General features: G+C 35.6%; 2 protein-coding genes and 1 pseudogene across 2 annotated transcripts; 2 read left to right on the top strand and 1 right to left on the bottom strand.

The window, feature by feature from the left end:
• The first annotated feature begins 614 nt into the window (after positions 1-614).
• LOC140806633 (3-ketoacyl-CoA synthase 12-like) lies at positions 615-3805 on the top strand (annotated as a pseudogene).
• A 263-nt stretch (positions 3806-4068) lies between these two features.
• Positions 4069-6258, bottom strand: LOC140808302 (uncharacterized). The gene is made up of 3 exons (XM_073165392.1): positions 5996-6258; positions 5320-5662; positions 4069-4329 (listed from the first exon to the last, which is right to left on the bottom strand). Exons 1-3 carry the CDS (start codon positions 6154-6156, stop codon positions 4264-4266), a joined length of 570 nt encoding a protein of 189 aa, XP_073021493.1. The 5' UTR covers positions 6157-6258; the 3' UTR covers positions 4069-4263.
• Positions 6259-10192: 3934 nt separating this feature from the next.
• Positions 10193-11014, top strand: LOC140806634 (uncharacterized). Its single transcript, XM_073163188.1, has 3 exons — positions 10193-10515; positions 10567-10621; positions 10739-11014. The coding sequence occupies exons 1-3, from the start codon at positions 10193-10195 to the stop codon at positions 11012-11014; spliced, it is 654 nt and encodes a 217-aa protein (XP_073019289.1).
• Positions 11015-24150: the final 13136 nt, after the last annotated feature.

Genomic DNA, 24150 nt, shown 5'->3' on the forward strand with positions numbered 1-24150 from the left:
AGGACACCTACGACTCACGGAAATCATCCCAACGGCTGTTGGAGTTTTATAGCACAAGTTCCCTTCGCCCTACCCGAGCCTTACACACTATCCCTTCGACTCAAGCCCCAAACCACCAAGGCCGGACCCTAGCTAGCCACCCTAGGACCATGACCAATAACAATGGACCTCACTGGACTAACCCTAAGCCCACCGACACTCCATGCATGCCCAAATGCCCGGAGATCGCAAGGAGCCCTAGCCGCCTCCACTACAACCACTCGGCCTTCAACCCACACCACCAAGTCGTGACTCTAGCCTAGTGACACCACACTTCTCGACTTGTACCGCCCCTTATGACACTTACTCGGCAGTCCCTTGCGTCCTTGCAATAAAAATGTGAGAGGTGAGAAGGTTTTATCCATATATCATACCAACCGAAGACATAATCAAAATATCATGCATGGACTGAACATTAAACACACGAAGCACACAAAACCGCAGGTATATGACGCGAATGATGCGAAAACGAAACTGTATGGCGTTCCTTTATGATTTATGAACTAAAACTTGAAGAATTCCACGTCGGGGAGGCGTCGGAGGAGCAGGGAAAGACCTCTTCTTGAAAGACAACAATGGCCGAAGCCCTAGCTAGAGAAAATCGAGAGGAAGCTTCTGAATGGAGGGGGAGGGTCGGCTGCTATGTGTTAATTAGGTTTAGGGCTAGTGAAAGTAGGTTATGTTTATTTAAAATGCACTAATGGGACCTCAATTATAATTTTAAAAGGATTAAAATGATTTTTGAGCTCATTTATCAATAAAACAAACCCAACAAGCCCAAAAATGCTCCCGAAAAATATTTCGCTTTGGTACGTTTTTGAAAATATCGCATGAGCCCTCAAAAAGTCATCTGAATCGTTAAAATTTGCATACTAATAAAAATTACGACTGACGAGTAAAAATTACCCATCAAGGCCCATTTTCGAAAAACACCCTTAAAAACACCTCATAATAAAATTAATCATATAATAAAAATAATTTTCCTGATAATTCCCCGATCTCCGTTCTTTGATCGAGCATGAAATGCATCTAGAAACCTTAATGCGTGAACTTTTAAAAATTTGGTGAAATAATTTCTAACCATACAATAATTATGCACCAAATGCATAAAAATAAATAAACGAATAATTTAAATAAAACCCTAGATTGCATGCATTCAGGTTACATAAATTAAATTTCCCGGACCTTACAAGAAGCATGTCTTTGAGTTAAAAACGCTCGAATATTCGATCGTTGGCGTGGGTTGCGAAGAGGGAAGAACGAGCGACGAAAAATCCTTGAATTTTTGCACTCCAAATTTCGAATTTTATTGTGTGTGGTGTGTGCAAATTTCGGCTGAATGGAGTCTCTAGAACCCTAGTTTCTTATTTATTATTTTCGAAAATTTAGGTGTTAATGTGTTAGGGTTTTGGGTTTTTTCTTAGGAATAATTAGGCCCACTAATCTTAGGTAAATTAGGCCCATTAAGACCTATTTAATTGTAAAATAAAATTTTATTATAAATTTTTCAAAAATAATAATTTTTGGGCCTTTAAAAGTCTTTCGTTAGACTAAAACCGACTTCCCGGATAAAATAGAGCTCGCTTCGTAAAATAATTTGGACTCCAGCATTTCTACAAAATTTTAATCATATTATCAAGCCTCAAAACATTTATGGAAAAATATTTTTATCGTTTTCGTCTCCAATTTCTTTTCCCAAGCTTATTATTGAATGTCCAAAAAAATCTTTAGTTTACATGAAATAATGCAATTAGATCTTCAACTATATATTATGTATTATTTTAGCACTTAAAACCAATTAAACAAAACAATTAAAAAATTTGAAGAATTTGCATATATGTGACTTACGTGGACTGATTTTTGGACGTTACAAAATCTCATTTGCAAAAATTTGACAAATTGCAAGCTTCACAAATGAGATGAATACAAAGTACAAACAAATGTAATTGAGAAACCTCCAAACAATTTCTACACCCAACTTAACTCTTTTGTTTAGTACTATCTTGGGAAGAGGAGAGATAGAGGTTGAGGAGCCTAATATTTATTTGGAAGATTACCTCATTGTATAATCCAGATTTTGAATATTTTGACTTTTACTAATATAATTTTTATTCTTCTGTTTCAGTTTCTATTTCAAAAAATCAAATATATTTTCATTTCTATATGCATGCATAGAATTGCTTCTGATCTTTAACAAAATTCTTAAATAAATATGCTTAATAAATCGCTTTTTAAACCAAGTCTTCTGTATTCAAATTAATCTTTAATAATTTTTTTTATTCTTTTAAAAAACTTATTTATGGCCACCCCCAATGCAGAATAACACAATTGACTTATTTAGCATAAATAAAACTCAGTAGCCTCTATTCTTACCAACCTTGGACTCTACTGCCCATTTTTTCAGTCAAATGCTCAAGAACCTCCTCCTCCTCCCCTCTCTCTCTATCTATATCTTTATGTGTGTGTGTGTGTGTGTGTCTATATATATATATATATATATATATATATATATATATGGATGGATAGATAGATGTCTCACTCGTATATACAATAGTTCAATATTCATAAAAAAGAGAATGGAACAATTGATGATAGCCTTGAGTTTTCATTCTCTTCTGTTTTTTTCCTTTTCATTCTATATGAGCTTGCTACTGAAACAAGAGATCAATGCTGCTACCTCCTGAATTATGAGTGCCACAAACCTAACCATGACAGAAAAATTAGTACAAAATTCTGCGGCGATATCATTAGTCGAAACAAAAATCTTGGCCTCCAAGAGCACCAGTTCTTCATGCGTGCCCTCGTGAATTCAGGGATAGGAGAAGAGACTTGCGTCAGTCCCTTCTCTGACATCAAGAATAGTAAACCGTTATAAAATGAGGCATGATGTCAAAACTTCCAATCTCACGGGCATGGGATGCAGTGCAAGCCTCACTTCCATCAATCTTGTGCAGAACTTTTTCAAGTAAAAAAAGAATGCTTTTGCGCGGTTGTGGTAACTTCTGAGTCCGTAGCTCCAAACTAGTATTCGGGGAAAGACAAGTCGATCATCCTTACCAACTGCTTGTTCCGCTCAGGAGGATGCTCGATTCTCCTGACGAACAACAGAGCTTTTAAAGATGGAGCAAAAATGTGGTTGAACTGCCTGGTGAGTACTAATTTGGGAGCTAGTGATGAAGCACACACTTGTTGCAAGCAAAAGGAGGGTGATCATGGAAAACATGGATTTTTTCTTGGTAAGAACCTCCCGAAGGTTACTGCTCGGGCTTTAACCAAGAATATAGCAGAGTTAGCACCAAAACTTATGCCATTAACAGAACTTATTAGCTATGCAGCGCTGAAATATGCGAAAAGAGCAGCAATTCTCAATCTTAGAGCCGGTACAGATAATTTCTGTTTACATCCTGGTGGAACGGCTATGATTGAACAAATTAGGAAAGGTTTGGGGCCAACTGAGCATGATGTGGAGCCATCTAAAATGACTCTTCAATGATTTGAAAACACGTCGGCCAGCAGCCTCTGGTTCATGCTGGGGTACATGGAGGCACGGAAGAGGCTCAAGAAAGGTGACAAAGTTTGGATGATCAGTTTCGGTTCTGGTTTCAAGTGCGATAGCTGTGTGTGGGAAGTTGTTCGGGATTTGGTGGAGGGAAATGTGTGGGAGGATATAATCGCTGACTACCCTTTGAAGACCATACATAGTCAATACTTACATGCAACAATATGGTTGGATCTTCGAAGAGAAATCGGAGTCGTACAAAGGTGAAGAACCAAAGAATCCAAAAATTCCAGTCTTCTGCAGACCAACATCTAATAGGGGTAAAATGAAGTGTTTCGAGGTTGTGGGGATTAAACTAGCCGTTACAAATAAGAACTTTTCTTTCGTTCCTTCCATCGAGGAACGCAAGGAACGCAATGATATTAGTTGATTCCGGCATCAATATCTGCATATGAAGACTACTAAGTGATGGTGTTCATTCAAGTACGTGCACAACATATTGACACAGAAGATATTTCCTCGCAAATAAGAATCATTATATCTGCCACAAAGTAACATTGCAAAAGTAAAACGAAGAGATACATAATCTGCTACATATGGTAGATCCAACCTTTCAGTAGCTCTTTGCAAGAGTTCCGAACAACTATCAGCAGAAAAGAAAAAACATACAATTTTTTTGATTCTTCCATCTAGCTTACTATAATACGACAAATGTAATAATATTGCTACTCATCTATCACAAAAACCACATTGTTCTTCTTTGCAAAATAATGTGTTGTATGATCCACCACCTGCACAGAAGAACAAAAAAACATAATTAATCATTACCGTGAGCAGGTGTTAACACTAGGTCAATTAACTGTCGTACGTTGGTTTATCTCCTTAAACATGCTAAATGATTAACAAGACTACGAACTTAAATGTCGAAATACCTTGCGCTGGAAAATCAGATTGGTGACAATTTAATGAAAATTTTTAGAAACCCCTCCAGTGTATTTGTATCACATCTATAAAATAGCTGAGTTCCAGGGCAGTACAGACACGACTTCCAAGCCAACTTGAAGAAATGCACAATACCTTTTCTACTCAAAAGAAATTAAAGAAAAGGATTCCAATTGAAAATGAGGAACAAGCCTATGATAGTTACAAGATCAAGAAAAATATAAGCATCAAGCATCTAATGCGGGTCCGAATATATTTGAGCTTCAGCAGGTCTGAAGCTCTATAACTTCAAACAACGGCGTTGCAATTAATATTCTCACAAGCAACACTGCCTCAGAAGAACTTTTAATGTTGTCCACCAGAACACTAAAATTCTAATCAGAGAACAATTCAGTGATCAGAATCTAAGCAAATGAATATAAATCTGATGATCAAGTCAATAGATTTATGACAATAAATTAGTACCTTTGTCAACATAATTCAAGGTACCCTTCTGTTACAAAAGGTTCCAATTTATTTTTACGATAATAGTTCCTCAGAGCAAAATCAATGTTTCCACCAAACTGACAGGTGATCAAGTAAATGAATTCTAATAATAAATGTAAGAAAAAATTGCTGAATTCCACAAAGGTAGTTCTTTGAGAAGCACCAGTGTTGATAAAAACATTTCCATGATTATGGCCCACCAATCCTAGTTTATATTGTTAAATTAACTCACCTTTACAGAATAATTGTCTCCATTTATACAACTTTTGAAACAACCTTAAGATACTCAGCCTAACAATGTCAATCACTAATTACTAATTACGTTACAGGAGTTAAAAGCAAGAAGTGCTCACATTTGTATTGCTCAATTCCAGATTATAGAAGTCCATTGTTTTGTGAAGGAATAATGGGCCAGCATGCCATGTACCCTTATTAAGCTTCAAAAACTTGGGACCTGAAATTTTAAAAACACGCACACCATCAACTGCTGGAGGGACATAAAAATGACCACAATGTGATTGCAAAATGTCTGCTCCAACGGCGCCGTTGATTTCACTTGGATCAACAAGAGATGGTTTTGCAACTCCAAGATACCATGAATGACCACCAATTGAACCAAGGCACTGGGTCACACTGGCGTGGTGTGTAATCGAGGAAAATTTGAGATGCCTGCCTTCTAGATGCATGACAGACAGCCTGGTAAAATGCAACAAATAATATTTAACTATCATTTATACCAAAGTGTATAATGTAGTTATATCACAAAACCAAATCTTTAGAAAAAAATGAACGAATTATTACTCAATAAAAATCAGAAAATCTCCTCATTATCAACAAGAACAACAAATTTACAAATGAAAAAGAAATTTACAATCACACAGATAGATTCTATCCCATACAATCCAAACACTTTCAGCAAATTAACTCACTCTGATAATAACATTACCCGTGGCCCGAAGATATCAAAACTCTGGTTTTTAAATATCTCACGATGGAGTATAAATAAGAAATAATTTAGTTCGGAAAGACCTCGGTATCCCACGGGAGAGGTCGAGCTGCGCGTCGTGGGGTCCGAACTTGTCGCCGTCCGGCGAGGCTTCGACAAGTTGCCCGAATTCATGAAAGGACTCCGGGGTTGCTTCGATAGGATTCAGCCTAATCTCCGTCAAATAGTTCGAGGTTGTCGCCATGCCGCAGAAAGGGACGGACCACTCAGAATTACAAGAGCGGTGGCGCCATGGGCCCCGCTTTATGTGAACAGGCTAGTGTCTGCCAACTGCCAAATAATTTGTTTTTTAATTAAATAAATAATAAAATACGGGCTATTTAAAATGCCAATTAGCCATCTTAAAACGGATTGACGGGGCGGGTCAACCCACGACCCGTCGCAACCTACGGGCGGGCTTCTAAATGGTCAACCCAGATCAACCCACCTTGAGCCGCAGGTTAGGCGGGCCGCCCGCTTATTTTTAAAAAAAAAATCGAAAGAGTATCACAGTAAACATAGAAAAAAAATATATTTCAGTCAAATAGTTTCATAAAATACTTAAAAACGTTGAAATAAGAAATTAAGAAAGCATACAACATAATCCATAAAAAATAAAGTATTTAAATCAAACATGAAGATTGAGACATGAAAGAGAACATAAAGTTGAGAAAAGAGACGATTGTAAATTTTAAAAAATATTATGTTTTCAACAATACGCTTAATTAGCAAACCTCCGCCGGGTCCTAAAATTTCACCTGCAACTCGTCGGACTTCAAACGAAACCGCTCTTGGGTTCACAAACAACTGCTATGCTTAATAATTATTTTAAGATTCATGAATAAAATTTACATGAATTTCTTCCCTTTTGTTTTCTTTATATATATCTGTAAATTTATCTCTTTTTATTTTCTTTATGTATATTTATTCTAAGAGTAAATTATTAATATATTTGTTCTAATACATGGGGCGCATGAAACTTATTCCAATTTTTATATAAAACTTAAAACTTAAAAATATAAAATTTTATCCTAATTTGGCGAGCCAGCCCGTCCCGTTTGGGTCCGACCCGTCTTGACCCGCAACCCAAACGGACTCAACCTATTTGGCCCGCCTCCAAATAGGCTGCTATTTTATCAACTGACCGACGATTTCGGTTGGGATTAGTTCTAACAAGCGGACTAGGTCAAGTTATAGTAAATGGATGAACAGTCCAAGTATCGATCCCACAGAGACTATTATTTAATTACTAAGATTTAATTATTTTATCTAATCTAGGCAAGCAATAACGAGCGATTTGATTATTCTTTCAACTAAGTGAATCTTTAAACTAATTTATGCTAATTTAATGACTAAATCAAATATCAGAGAAGCGTTGGAACTTGGAGATTTTCAAATTCAAATAAAATGACCGGGAACACACGGTGGTAACAAACTCTGATTAAAATCATGCACTGAAATTATTTAACTACAGATTATTTCAATGTCACGATGCAATTCTCTGATTTAATTATAAATCTATTTCTAGAATTTATAATCCTATTTTCATTTAACAGTCCAATTATTTCTAATTGAATTTCATTAAACAAAAACGCATTTATCAACAATAGAATTACAGCTGTCGCCTAAAATCGCACACTGAAACCGAATACTATTTCTAGTCGGTTTAACTGTGTGTTGATTAATATTTTTGAAGCTAATTCCAATCTATTCCCTTTCGAGTCAAGATTGAACAACAAACATGCAATTAATTGGTCAAATCAAAAGCACGAAATTTACGCAAAAATTAATCAATAACGAGAAATAATTTCATAGATCAAACAATCCAACGAATAACCAAAAATCAATTGTTTTTCCATATCGTGGTCCCGATCACAAAAGAAACTACTCCATAAATTCAAAAGTAAAATCAAATTTAATGTTTGAATTCATGTATGAAAAATAGGAAAATAAAAGAGAAGAGAAATTCTCAGTGATGGTGCACGGTTCTTGCGTGAGAAGTGTACGAATTTCTCGCGTTTTTCCCTTTGCCGTCGCCGTCCTCAAAGATCCGAAAATTCTCTTAATTTCTTTCCAAGTCGGCTACCTCTCAGAAAATTTTACAACCCTGGTCTTCTCTAGGTTTTTCCTTTTTATTTCCTTCCCAAATCACGAGCAAAATCTTCGCCAAAATCTCGATCTGATATTGTGTACACGGACCCCGTGCATGTATCAGGACAGGGGTCCGTGTAGACTCTGTCCAAGAATTCTTCCGGAATGGTGGACACGGACCCCGTGTAGAGGTCCGTCCTGAGGTCCGTGTAGACTCTGTAAAATCGATTCTCGGATGGTGAAGGACACGGACCCCGTGTAGGGGTCCGGTTATAGGTCCGTGCAGACTCGGCTTTTCTCTTTTTCGTAGGTTGATGTACACGGACCCTTACACGGGGTCCGTGTAAGGGTCTGTGTTTGGACTTCATGTTTTCTTCCTATTCTTCCGGGTATTTCTGACGTGACATTGCGGAGTTTGACTTTTCTTTCATTTCGTTGGCTTTCCTCCTCTTTTGGTCAAACCTACAATTTGCCATAATAGTACGAATTAAGCGCAAAACTCGGAATAAAATATACCAGATAAGCACGAAAACGACAAAATAAGATCCCTAAAATGCTATATAATTCGTGCTTTTCATCAACCCAACCCGTTCAATTTTTATGGCGGGGCAGGCCGGCCGACGAACCTAACCCATTTTGACAAATCTAATGCCAATCCCAACAAGTCTAGTTGGTTGCAAATCCATAGTTCAGAATAAATGTGTTCCAAATTCCTAACAAAATAACATATTATCCTATTTTAAATTTAAACCCTATCTTTATTTCTTTTTTTAACATTCAATCATTCATGGAATTAAACAAGAAACTCATAGCATACTCTGCTTGAGAAACGAAAATTCCATCAACTTTCAAAAAAGTTCTCTGCTATGTGAGTTTAATTTTGAAAAAAGAATTAAAAGCATTGAAAATCCCAGGGAAAATGGCGTAAGTTTATTATTATTTTTTTATATAAATATAATTATTGTATGAGATTTGTTGTTTATTGTATATTTATTTGATGGAAGTTCTCTATATGTTGTTAACTCTACCGCTTTTATTACCAAAATTTAGGGTTTAGTTTTGTCAGTGGTTATGTGTTTCATATATTTGAATGGTTTAATTATATCTATAAAATCCTGATAGTTTTTGAATCTAACGATTTTATCCTTATATTTGAATGGTCTCCCTTCATTGATTGGAAGGAAGAAAAAACAGATTTTTGCTTACCTTAAAGACAGAGTATGGGCACGCTTACAAGGATGGAGAACAAAGCCACTGTCAAGAGCTGGGTGTGAGATTCTCATCAAATTAGTGGCTCAAGCAATACCAACTTTCTGCATGTCTACTTTCCTCCTCCCACCCTCATTGGCAGAAGAAATACAGAGGATGATCAACTCATTCTGGTGGGGCAGGAAAAATAACGCAACCAAAGGGCTGAACTGGCTTCGATGGGAAAAATTGTGCGTCCCAAAAGAATTTGGCGGAATGGGCTTTAGAGACTTCTATGGTTTTAACTTGGCAATGGTGGAAAAACAAGGATGGAAACTCTTGAGTGATCCTAATGCTACAATATGTCGTATCTACAAAGCTAAATACTACCCAAGAGGAGATTTCTTAAATGCCAATCTCGGGCATAACCCAAGCTTTGCTTGGCGTAGCATTTTGGCTTCCCAAGTATGTTAAACAGAGGCTATAGATGGAGGATCGGTGATGGTAGTCACATCAACATATGGAAGGACCCGTGGCTTCGTGATTCCTCAAATTTTTTTGTGGAAAAATCTATGATCCCGGAGTTACATGACTGGACAGTACAAGATTTGATGGTGCCGAGCTCACAAGAATGGGATAATGAAATCATTGAATCTATCTTTGAGGCCAGGGACTCTAAAGAAATCACAGAAATTCCACTAGTACAGATACAAATCCAAGATAAGCGAATTTGGCATTTCAGCAAAATTGGGTCTTACACAATGAAGTCAGACTACCATGTGGCTATGAGCTTGGATGTGAATCCTGAATAAAGGAAAATACAAGGAAACTGGAAGGTGGATGTCCCTCGAAAGATTAAAAGCTTCCTCTGGCGAGCATGTAGAAAATGCCTTCCTCACCGCATTAATCTGCAGAAGCGATGAATTCAAGTGTCAGCTTTATGTGTGGTGTGCAACAAGGACATGGAGACTTCATGGCATACGTTTATTACTTGCCCATATGCAAGAGAATGTTGGGCCAATGCGAAGCTGAATCATGTAGTGGAAGCCCAAGCCGAAGGAGCAGAAGGCTTCACACAGTGGTTATTCAAGATCATCCAAGACCTTAGCGGAGCAGAACTGAGAAAATTCGCAACTATCCTATGGGCTATCTGGAAACAAAGGAATTACGCATTATGGAACAACCACGTAGATACACCAAATAGAGTGGTAGTCACAGCCATGAGTTTTCTTTACGACTGGATGTCACTAGCCAGGAGCAACAAAGAAGTACATGACGCATTATGGTACTTGGACACCACCCCCTAGTGGTAGTGTTAAATGTAATATTGACGCAGCTTTTTTGATGACATAAAATCTGCCGGGATAAGTATGGTGGTGCGAAATGACGAGGTAAGATTTCTTATGGCCAGAACTAATTTGATCAGAGGTCTCTGTTGTGTCAGAGAAGGAGAAGCAATATGACTGCTGGAAGCTCTGTCTTGGATCCGCAACTCGAAATATCCAAAGGTTCTCTTTGAAGTGGACGCGCTAACAGTATACAATGCTATGACGGAATCAGCTGCCGAAATAACGGAGTTTGGAGGCATAATGGGTAGATGTAGAGACATATTAGCTACAAACCCAGGTTTTTCGGTTCATTTTACTCGTAGACAAGCAAAGGAGATTCCACATGTGTTAGCAAAGCATTCTCGTTTTTACGCTAGTCCTTGCGTTTGGTTAGAAACACCAATGTGTATTGGTGCCCTTATGGATCTGTACCTTTACCAATATGTTATTGAATGAATGCATTTTCTAGTAAAAAAAAAACAATTTTATTCTTTATTTTAATGATTTCGTTTTTAATTGTAAAGCTAATCAATTTTTAAAGATTAACTATAAATTATTTTGAGTATTTAAATTTGCATACAACTTACTAGGTATGTTTTTGTGTTGAATATTATATGAATTATACTTTGATATTCATTTATGGTGATATTAAATCTAACGTTTTGTGTCTGTGTTGGTGTGTTAGGCGAGAAATGGAATCTTGAGCCATTTTTTGGTAGTTGTAAGTTGAAAAAACAGTTATTTGTATTTAAATTTTTAGTGTTTGTCATTTGATGGATATATTTACGAGTCTTGAAAAAATTTGTTATGAGATTAAACACGATTATATGATTTTTCATGCGTAGCTCCGTATCACAAGATGTGTGTGTCTTTGAATGATTTGATGACGTCCTTAACATGATTCATCTTCACATTGTTAGAAATTTTTCTAAAAATCATGTTTCTGCACGTATATAAACATGATAAACAAATATGCGGAAGCTAAATCGAGCGTTACCTCTGACCATTGAATCATCTTTAAGTATTCTGATATCCCTCCGATTGAAGTATTCTAAACACTCAATCTCTCTATAGATGGTGTATTATTCTGTATGAGATTGATGTTTAGGGACCTCAAAAGTTTGTATATATAGGCGTCTCATATCATCAATGAGTTAATGCGGGAGCACGAGATTCAAAAGAAAAATTGTCTACGCATCTCAATTTTTCTAAAGTTGAGAGTGCGTAGGCAAAATTTCTCAAAAAACGTGTGCAATAGCCGTCGCCATTGTTGATGTTTTTAATTTTACTTTTGAATTTTCATTCTAATATGTGTCATAATTTCTTACATTCTCCCTATTGACAAATATTCACCATAAGAGAAAACAAAATACATGAATCTTGGCGACCGGTTCTCTAAAAACGAGTATGATCTTCCACGTATCACAATACATTATGTCTCTCAAATCTGTATAATTTAATGAATAAACCCAATGCTTATTCGAGGTCCAACTTTATTGATATTTTTCTCAAGATAACTGAATATGAGAAATATCATAACTGAATGTGTTTCATTATAAAAACCAAATGTATATAACATAAATTTATTATGGAATCAGCCTTTAGGTTAAAAGATCATCAATTCAGTGCTAACGTGTTCAATGACCACTTTATTAACACGTTCTCCAACGGTTTAAAATATATTATGTCGATATACTTAATTCGACCACCGCTTTAGTCACAAAGACCATAACTGAATTGCATTAATATAATCTTAAAGGCTTAGACATAGAATCCATAATTCTAATCCCATAATGAAACTCCTTAAAATACACCACACAATAATGCTTCAATGAAGAATTTTGACTCAATAGTGGAAGTAGCAAATCAATTTCCAAATTGTCAATTCGTCTCACATAAGCATGTAAAACTTTAATACCATAAAGGTATCCCAAAATTTTGCAGCTTTTTTTTTAGTGGTCAAATACTTATATTACTCTGATAATAATTGTAATGCCCGGTTACTCGTACAAATGATAATAATGTGTTTATGTCGTTTATTATGTAGTTATTTAGCTCGTTAGATTCCACGTGATGATTCAGGTATCGATATTGAGATTGAACATGACCTTTATATTGCCCATGGTATATTGAGAATGAATATATGTCTAAATAGTAGAGTAAGATGTGTAGGTGATGATAGTGTAATGGAAGTTGTGGGAAATGAGATGTAAATATGGTAGTTCGTACGGGTTTTAGCATAATGATTTGAATATTGATCCAAATTGTGTGAGGCCTTAACCATTAGAAAGCTAAGATATAATGCTACAACTTTCTTATTTTGAGTTTTGTCCAAATCATTGTGGAAGACAAGCCAAAAGCGCCCCGAAGTGAGTTGTGTGTATCGTTACTCCTACAATGACACATGTTGGGAGAATGGGCATAACCTTTTACTCAGACCTCCAAATGACATGAAACCAGTGGGATATTCAAGCCAGGACATAGAGCTACAACTTTCTAGTTTACCACTTTTCCAGATTATGAACGGAAGAGACGTTTCTAGAGCGATCTTTAAGGATCTAGTGCGCAGAAGCAGAATAGGTGGCGCCCGAGCGGTAAGATTTTACCGCCCGAGCGCCGGTACTTTACAAGCTCACCAATTTTACAGAACATATGGCGCCCGAGCGGTAGAATATGACCGCCCGAGCGCCGGTGCACTAAAATTTTACGTTTTGGACAGAACATTCCGCGCTCGAGCGGTAGAAAACTACCGCCCGAGCGCCGCCTTTCATACAAGAAGATAAGTTTCGAATTTCTGAGCCATTGTATCAGTTCTTTCCCCTTTCCTTCACAGCAAGGCACGAAAGAAAAACTTAGAATCTTCCTCCAAAGCTCTCTTTCTTCATTTCCTTCATTGTTTTGAAGTGAGAACTTAGTTCTCCATCACAAGAACTTCATAAGGGTGTAAGTTTTCTTCTCTTTTAGTTATGGTACATGTAGGTGACAATAAAGGAATGATTTTCATCTAGTTTATGCAATAGTGACTGAATTATTGGTATATTTGACAGTATAGGAGCGAGAAACATCGTCTCAAACAAGTATTCGTACGATTGGACTGTAAGTTGGCATGTTCTTGAAGTAATACATGAGTAATATTATGATTTCAAATGCTTCCCATTGATTATTGCTATATGTACATTGTTAGTATGTTTATTGATGAAACATAGCACCATATTCCATTGTTATGTACTAAATATGAAAGGAACTCATGAATATTGATGATGGGTGCTATGTCATGAACAAGAACATGAACATGAAAAGAAAATGACTGATTTTACATGATATAGAGCTTGTTGACATCATGGGTGGTTTTAAGTCCACCAAAGCTATTTGCCAATATATGTTCATGGGGCGTGGGGTTGCCAAAGGTTGCTCCCTGACGTCCAACACAGTAGTAGCTATATAATAAAGCAAGCACAGTAGTATAGGTCAACTAATGAGGCTCAAGTACAAAAATGAACATGAATATATGATATGATATGACATGGTTTAAAGTTTCATTGTTGTCACGACTTGATATGTATATTCTTTCGACGCATATTGATATGTACAAGTGCCAACTTATTGAGTTTTATAAACTCATGTAGCTCATGTATTACAGGATCAGGTAGCGAAGATGCATAGGATGCCGGTTCGCCAATGGATGATTGTGACATGCATCACCTCGACAAGAACCGGGACTTAGTATTGTATAGCTTCCGCATATGTATTGTACTAAAATATGTCAGGGTTTGAACAAGTTTTTACGATGGTTATGATGATACAAAATATGCTTGAGGTTGTTGATTGAGTTGAATGACATTTTAGTTGGTATCGTATTGTTGTATATATGGTTTTGCTTGAGGTTTTGGTTTAAACAAAATGTAGGGACATCATGCCAAAAATTTTATAAACCATCAAAGTGACGCCTCTTGTTTGATTTTCTTCATAATATAGTTATATCATTCAAACCTTATTTTGATTATGGTAATCATGCTAAGTATAGAGTAAGGGTGTGACATTTTTATGGTATCAGAGCCCACGGTTCTTTGACAGGGAAGACACTGCACTTCATCCTTACATGGGGAACTCGGCAAGTAAGTATCATTGTATTCCATAGTTTATGCTAAGTTATGTGTTTCTACGTGACCTACATGTAGGTTAAGATAAGCGACGATGCCACAGAAACGTAAAGTACATGAAGGAGAGTCATCCAAGGGCAAGGTCCCAGCAGTCGAAGGTGAGGGCAGTGCGCCACGACCGATAGATGACTTCGCGCAATTACTCCAACAACAAGCAAAAGTCCATGGTGAACAAATCCAGCAGCTACTGGAGATGCAACGGACTACTCATGAACAGGCACAAGCTCAAGCCATAGTACACAGACATGTGCCTGTTCAAACAGACGTATATGATCGTTTTAGACGTTTGAATCCTCCGGAATTCGTGGGAAGCACCGATCCAGCAGTAGCAGAAGAGTGGATTAAGTCATTGGAGTCCATCTTCTCCTACCTTCATATGGATGATGCTGACCAAGTAACTTGTGTCATCTTTCTCTTAACGAAACATGCAAGAATATGGTGGGAAAGTGCAAGAGTTGCATTACCGGTTGGACCGTTGACATGGGGAACTTTCAAAACTGTGTTTTACAACAAATATTTCAGTAAAGACGTACGAGCCAAGAAAGCCAGCGACTTCCTGAATTTGAAGCAAGGGACCATGTCAATGACGGAATACATACAACAATTTGAGGCTGGAGTCCAATATGTACCGTATATTGCACAAGATGACACGAGTAAGGGCGAACACTTCATGCGGGGACTTCGCTCTGAAATTAAAAGAGATGTAAGGATGTCGAAAGTTGCTACATACGGGGAGATAGTAGAAAGAGCACTTATGGCAGAACAAGATGAACATGACATTGACATAGACATGCAACAACGAAGGCAACAGTACTTTCAAAAGAGCCAAGGAACAGGACAAGGCAAAAAGACCGATAGCAAAGGTGCTCGACCAGAGGAACCCCGTAGCAAGGGTCCCCCTCCACGTAAAGAACATGATAGGCCACCTTGTCCTAAATGTGGCAAACTCCATGGCGGGGAGTGTATGCAGGGTTCTAATGTCTGTTATTGTTGCAAGAAGCCATGACATCTTGCCAAGAATTGTCCAGGAAGTTCGGAGAAAGTACATGGACGCCTTTTCTCCATGACCAAAGAAGAAGTGGATGCGGATACATCGATGATCAGCGGTATGTTCTTGATTTCTGGTATTACTGCTATTGTTTTACTAGATTCAGGAGCCACACATTCTTTTATTTCGGAATCGTTTGTAAGGAGACTGGGCATTACAACAAGTACAACAGAGACACAACTCGCTATAGCCTTACCTTCCGGGCAAGAATTACAGACAGATCAGATTGTGCGAGGATGTCCAATATATGTCCAAGGTCATCAGATGTATGCTGAATTGATTGTTTTGAAAATGACCGATTTTAATGTGATATTGGGAATGGATTGGCTCTCGAAGTACAGAGTTACTATTGACTGTGGCATAAAGATGATCAAGTTTGCACCAGTAGGAGCTGAACCATTCACCGTAGCAAGTGCAGGTATATCCTTACCTCTTCGGATAATCTCTTGTATGAAGGCTTGTAAATTACTACAGAAGGGGTGTCAAGGATATTTAGCATATGTGTTAACTAGTGATCCACCTGTTCGTGAATTAAAAGATACAGATGTTGTTTGTGAATTTCGAGAAGTATTTCCTGATGATGTAATAGGCTTACCCCCAGATAGAGAGATCGAATTTGTAATTGATGTTGTGGCAGGAACTCATCCGATCTCAAAAGCTCCTTATCGACTAGCTCCTACAGAAATGAAAGAATTGAAAGAACAGTTACAGGAGTTGCTTGATAAAAGGTTTATCAGACCGAGCTTTTCACCGTGGGGTGCACCTGTTTTGTTTGTGAAGAAGAAAGACGGTACCCTTCGTCTATGCATTGATTATCGGGAGTTGAACAAAGTGACAATCAAAAATAAGTATCCACTCCCTAGAATTGATGATTTATTTGATAAACTACAAGGAGCTGCTATCTTTTCGAAGATTGATTTACGATCAGGCTATCATCAATTAAAAGTTAAATCAGATGATATCTCAAAGACTGCCTTCCGAACCAGATACGAGCATTATGAATTTCTTGTAATGCCATTTGGACTAACAAATGCACCACCAGCTTTTATGGATTTAATGAATAGAATTTTCAAGCCAATTCTAGACAAGTTTGTGATTGTGTTTATAGATGATATTTTAATTTACTCACGAACTGTAGAGGAACATCGAGAACATCTGGAATTAGTTTTGCAAACTTTGAAAGATAAACATTTATATGCAAAATGGAAGAAATGTGAATTTTGGCTTGAACAAGTATCATTCTTGGGTCATATCATTTCAAAAGAAGGCATATCAGTGGATCCAAGTAAGATTGAAGATGTTAATAACTGGCTACGACCTACCACTGTTACCGAGGTACGTAGTTTTCTTGGGCTAGCTGGTTATTACCGTCGGTTTATAGCGGGATTTTCTAAGATAGCATTGCCTTTGACTGCTTTAACTCGAAAAAATGTGAAATTTGTATGGGACGAAGCATGTGATCGCAGTTTCCAAGAGTTAAAGGTAAAATTGACTTCAACACCGGTCCTTGCTATTCCAGAAGGATCAGGTGATTTTGTAGTATACAGTGATGCTTCGAAACAAGGTATAGGAGCAGTCTTGATGCAACACGGGAATGTGAATGCTTATGCCTCCAGACAATTGAAAGAATATGAAAAGAACTATCCAACACATGATTTAGAACTGGCAGCAGTGGTATTTGAATTGAAAATATGGCGTCATTATCTGTATGGCGAACGATGTGAAATTTATACGGACCACAAGAGTTTGAAATTTTTATTCACGCAAAAAGAACTGAATATGAGACAACGACGTTGGTTGGAATTGGTGAAGGATTACCATTGTGTTATTAATTATCATCCAGGCAAAGCCAATGTTGTTGCAGATGCGTTAAGTCGAAAGTCCAGTTCTATTGCTGCAATGCAAGTACAAGAACAAATTTTATGGGATTTGCAGAATTTGAAGATTAATGTTATGCCAAAGGGCACTGCCATCCAATTATCATCTCTCATGGTTCGACCAACGCTTGTAGACAGGATCAAGGCCGAACAAAATACAGATACTGAATTCCAGCAATTGAGACAGCGAGATGAGGATAAAGGACATTCGAACTTTGAATTGAATGGGGAAGAAATATTGACATATCGGGGTAGATTGTGTGTGCCAAAACAAGGAACGATCAGGAACGACATTCTTATTGATGCTCATGCTACTCCCTATTCGATCCATCCAGGAGGCACTAAAATGTACAAGGATTTGAAACCATTATTTTGGTGGCCAGGTATGAAAAAGGACATTGCTCAATTTGTTGCACAATGTCTAACTTGTCAACAGGTCAAGACTGAACATCAAAGACCAGCAGGACTCCTGAAACCCCTACCCATTCCTGAATGGAAATGAGAACACATCACGATGGATTTCATTCTTGGTTTGCCAAGAACTCAAAGAGGGTTCAATACTATATGGGTTATTGTGGATCGACTTACAAAATCAGCTCACTTTCTTCCGGTGAAGACCACATACACGATGAATCAATATGCTGAAGAATACATCAAAGAGATAGTGAGGCTTCATGGCATCCCAGTTTCCATTGTATCAGATAGAGATCCCAAATTTACATCTGCATTTTGGAAAAGCTTGCATCATGCTATGGGAACTCGATTGTCATTCAGCACAGCATTCCACCCTCAAACTGATGGACAATCAAAATGAGTGAATCAGATCTTAGAAGATATGTTGAGGGCATGTACTATTGACTTCCCAGGTAGTTGGGACAGTAAACTACCGTTGGCTGAGTTTACATATAACAATAGCTATCAGTCAAGCATTGGAATGGTACCATATACTGCATTATATGGTAGAAAATGTCGATCTCCAGTACATTGGGATGAAATAGGAGAAAGGAAATTATTAGGCCCTGAATTGGTACAACAGACAGCTGAATTGGTAACTAAGATCAGAGAAAGAATGCATACTGCCCAGAGTCGACAGAAAAGCTATGCTGATGTGCGACGTCGTCGATTGGAATTTCAGGTTGGTGACCATGTATTTGTAAAGATATCACCATTGAAGGGAATTTTGCGTTTTGGTAACAAGGGAAAATTGAGTCCAAGATATATCGGTCCATTTGAAATCTTGGAAAGAATAGGAGACAGAGCCTACTGAGTTGCTTTACCTCCGAACTTGTCAAATGTTCACAATGTTTTTCACGTTTCCTTGCTACGAAAGTATTTGGCCAATCCTTCTCACGTTCTTCATTATGAACCATTGGAGCTTGCATCGAATCTCTCATATGAAGAACGACCGGTCCAAATCCTCGATAGGAAATCAAAAGTGTTACGAGGCAAGGAAATACCCTTGGTGAAATTATTATGGTGCAATCATGCGATTGAAAAAGCAACTTGGGAGCGAGAAGACGAGATCCAACAGAGATATCCTGAACTATATGGTACGTCAAATTTTGAGGACAAAATTCTTTGAAGAAGGGGAGAATTGTAATGCCCGGTTACTCATACAAATGATAATAATGCGTTTATGTCGTTTATTATGTAGTTATGTAGCTCGTTAGATTCCACGTGATGATTCAGGTATCGATATTGAGATTGAACATGACCTTTATATTGCCCATGGTATATTGAGAATGAATATATGTCTAAATAGTAGAGTAAGATGTGTAGGTGATGATAGTGTAATGGAAGTTGTGGGAAATGAGATGTAAATATAGTAGTTCGTACGGGTTTTAGCATAATGATTTGAATATTGATCCAAATTGTGTGAGGCCTTAACCATTAGAAAGCTAAGATATAATGCTACAACTTTCTTATTTTGAGTTTTGTCCAAATCATTGTGGAAGACAAGCCAAAAGCGCCCCGAAGTGAGTTGTGTGTACGTCACTCTTACAATGACACATGTTGGGAGAATGGGCATAACCTTTTACTCAGACCTCCAAATGACATGAAACCAGTCGAAGATTCAAGCCAAGACATAGAGCTACAACTTTCATTACTTGCTATTGAATTCTTTTATCATTCAATATTTTTATGAGCATTAAGAACTACAATATCATGACCAACAATTTATGGAAATTATATGATTGGTTTCACAACATATTTTTTAAATGAAGGACGTTGTGAATAGCAATCAATACATATAACTTGTGTTGATGAATGAGAATCATAAAGATCAATATTCTGAATTTGATCACTGCCACTAATCAAGTCATTCTGAAGAAATTAATATCAGAGTAATAGCAATATGCTGCAAAATAAATGAATACATGCTAATGTTATAAATGAATCAATAAACCATATGTCCTGTTTTACCCATGTAAATCATGATCTACATATGAATCACTGGCATAAAAATTGTCAGTATACTGAATTTTTAATTCAATTATATTCATACAAATTAATGATATTACTATTGAATTATATTCAATTCTTAATCCATGTGGATAAATTAAGAAAATAATTCAATATTGTATCCTAATTAATTATATTTAATATAACGAAATTTCTTGTGGGATAAATTTCAATATTAAAATATAATTAATTACAATTTATATCCCTTATAATTAAATGTGATCTTCATAATTTATGTATAATTTTAATTCAATTAAAGATGCTATAGATATTCTTTAATAAATTAAAATTATACGAATCACTAAAACATTAAATCACAAATTTTTAAATATTTATGCTCTTAATAAATGTCTTTCACGTGATCCTCAGCCAACTTAATGTATAATTTTGCATAATTAAGGGTGTTGTGGCCAAACCTTAATTATTTAAAATTAGACGGTTCACTAGACATAAATTTTGATTCTATAAATGTCCTTTATAAGATCTTTAACTGACTTAATGTATAATTTCTCATAATTAAGGGTGATATGGCTAAACCTTAATTATTTAAAATTATACGGATCACTGAATAATTTTATTTATTTTTATAATTAATAAATGCCCTTAATGTGATCCAAATTTGACTTAATGTATAATTTTCATAATTAAGGGTGTTGTGGCTAAACCTTAATTATTTAAAATTATACGGATCACTAGACAAAAATTTTGATTTTATAAATGTCCTTTATGTGATCTTTAACCGACTTAATGTATAATTTCTCATAATTAAGGTTGTTGTGACTAAACCTTAATTATTTATACGGATCATTGGACAAAAATTTTGGTTTTACTTAAATCTTTATATAATAATATTTTGTTACACAATCAATACTTTCTAAGAGTGCTCTCAGGAAAGATAGGTAATGATAAGGCCTTTTAAATACCTAACTTCTAATCAGAGCAACATTCTTCAGGAAGACCAGTGGCAAGTCAAGGCAGTTTAAACCGATCTATGAAAAACTCTCTCATATCATGTTTTCTTACGTAACCTTATAATTATTATTCAACTTAATTATCCACATTTATGTGAATCTTTATAAGCCAAATTTTTTCATTAAATAATTTTATATTCACATTTTTACTTAACATGAACAAATATGTTCCCTATCAGTTTTTTTCTTCAATCAGAGTAGTGATAAAGTGACGATAATATTTACGTGAAAATATGGGCTCCTCATCAGTTTTTCTCTTTTATCAGAGTAGTGATAAAGTGAGGATTATTTGTTCATTTGTGAATATCTGAAATATTTTATTATATTATATTCACATCTTACTTGATATGTTCATTTCAAATTATAAACAACTTAATATAATTTAATATGAACATAATTTGAATATTGATTTACCAAAATATTTTCAATATAATTTGCATTTAAAAATTTCAAAAAATAAATGCAAACATAATATTAAATTTGCGTGTCCAAAAATAAATATCTATAATATTTGATATAACACGCAAAATTAATTTGTATTGAAAATTTCACAACTTGAACCTTGAGAAGTTAATTCTCAAACTAAAATTATTTTATTATTATTAAAATAATAATAATAAATAATTTTAAAATTAAATAATTGACCAAATAATTGAGTACAAATACTTCAATCTTTATCTTTAATTGTGGACCACTTTCGAAAGCCAACATATATATATATATAACATTAATCATTATTTTTATTTATTATTATTATTTTAATAATAATAAACAAATAATGCATTATCCTTTCCATTAATGTACTACAAGTCATTTATTATTTCTTCACGTGATTGTCTACAATTTGAAAACTTTCAACGACAAGGGCCATGCTCATTATCAGAAGGAATTAATTTGGAATGAATGTATTACTTCATCTTCTTCAAGCTTTTTGAATATTTTGTTCCAAATTTTCTCTCAAAAACTTTTCAAATATCGTAAAAAAAAATTTAGAAAGAAAATCTACAATTTTTTTTTTGAGATTTCAAAGAAAAACTTCAAGATTCAACTGAGAACAAATTTTCAGGTAAGTTTCTTAATATTATTATATCTGATTTTCATTTTTACTTAAACTTTCAAAAATTCAAAAATTTCATTTTCTACGTAAACTTTCAGAAATCAATTTTTTAAAGTTCATGATATCCGAAAAATGAAAACAAATTTTCAAGGCAAAGGTATCACGGCTCTGATACCAAATGTTAGAGACTTTTCTAAAAATCATGTTTCTGCACGTATATAAACATGATAAACAAATATGCGGAAGCTAAATCGAGCGTTACCTCCGATCATTGAATCATATTTAAGTATTCTGATATCCCTTCGATTGACGTCTTCTAAACACTCCAATCTCTCTATAGATGGTGTATTATTCTGTATGAAATTGTATGTTTAGAGACCTCAAAAGCTTGTATATATAGGCGTCTCATACCATCAATGATTTAATGCGGGAGCACGAGATTCAAAAGAAAAATTGTTTACGTATCTCAATTTTTCTAAAGTTGAGAGTGCGTAGGCAAAATTTCTCAAAAAATATAGAATTGTTGGTAATTTTTTTTATTTTTAAAATAAAAAAATAATAATAATAAATAAATAAAAAAATTAATTAATCAATTACCTACAATTTTTTCAAAGCTAATTGAAGACGTGGGCTCTTTTATTAATTCATTTTGTATGATTGAATCAGAATGAATTGCATGCACTTCATCTTCAACCTTCGACAATCTTCTCCTCTTGGATGTTTTGCTCTCAAAAATTCCAATTTCAGAACTTGAGACTCCGATCAAGAAGAAAATTTTTCGAAGAATTTTTCACGTAAATTTCTTATGATTATTATGTTCGAACTTCAAGTTTCAAATTTATTACGTAAAATTTCAAAAAAAAATTCTTAAAGTTCTTGATCTTAAAACAAATATTTTCAAGGCAGAGGTATCACGGCTCTGATACCAAATGTTAGAATTTTTTCTAAAAAATCATGTTTCTGCACGTATATAAACATGATAATCAATATGAGGAAATACTTCGAGTGTTACCTTCGGCCATTGAAAAATTTTGATTTCTCTGATTTACCTTCCGGTTGAAGTCTTCTAAGCACTTCGTCCTCTCGATAGATGGTGTATAATTTTCTTATGAGGTGTGTGCTTAGGGACCTCAATCGCTGCTATTTATAGGCATCTCATACCGTCGATGAGTGTATCGGGAGCCGAGAGTCAAAAGAAAAATCGTGTGCGCATCTTAAATTTCTAAAGTTGAGACGCTGCATGTATCATTTTTGTCAAAAGTTTAAGACTAGGCATCTCCGCCCTTGACTCAATACACGCTCTGCTATAACTCAATAGACTAAGCATATCCATCTCATGAAATTGCAAAAATCAATGCAATAAAGTAAAGTATGTGATTTTTGGGAAACCCAAGTCCAATCTGACTCGAGTCGATCTCCCAGTTAACATTGATTTATACTGGGATTATATTCTCACCGGAGTTATCCGGCTGTTGTCATGTTTGTATGTGTGCATGACAACAGGTGCTACATGATCAGGGTCAAAAATAGGATGAGAGATGACAAGTTAGCGTAGAGATCTGGATCAAAAGTATATAGGCTTCAGCACTTGATATATAGTAGTTGAACCCTCGTTTGAGTTAAGTGTAATTATACAAGACTTGTACTTTATATTGATGTCTATATTAGACTGATTCCATTATGTTCCGCATTTGTATTTTTTTTTAAAAAATTAGACCCTGGTTATTATAATTGATCAAATTATTCCCAAAGATGATTAAGAAATGAATTAGCGTTCGGGTCACCACAACAGGTGGTATCGGCAATGGCCATCGCCAATTCCTACACGTCGGTTCTTCTTCTGATATGCGTCACATTTTCTAAAAATTAAATAATTGACCAAATAATTGAAGACAAATCCTTCAATCTTTGTCTGTAATTGTGGATTACCTTCAAAAGCCAACATATATATATATATATATATATATAAAACTGGAAAATTCCTAAAGTAAATAAAGATCAAATCTATAAAACTTC

Source organism: Primulina eburnea, chromosome 12 (genome assembly GCF_022965805.1).
Source record: "Primulina eburnea isolate SZY01 chromosome 12, ASM2296580v1, whole genome shotgun sequence".
NCBI lineage: Eukaryota > Viridiplantae > Streptophyta > Magnoliopsida > Lamiales > Gesneriaceae > Primulina > Primulina eburnea.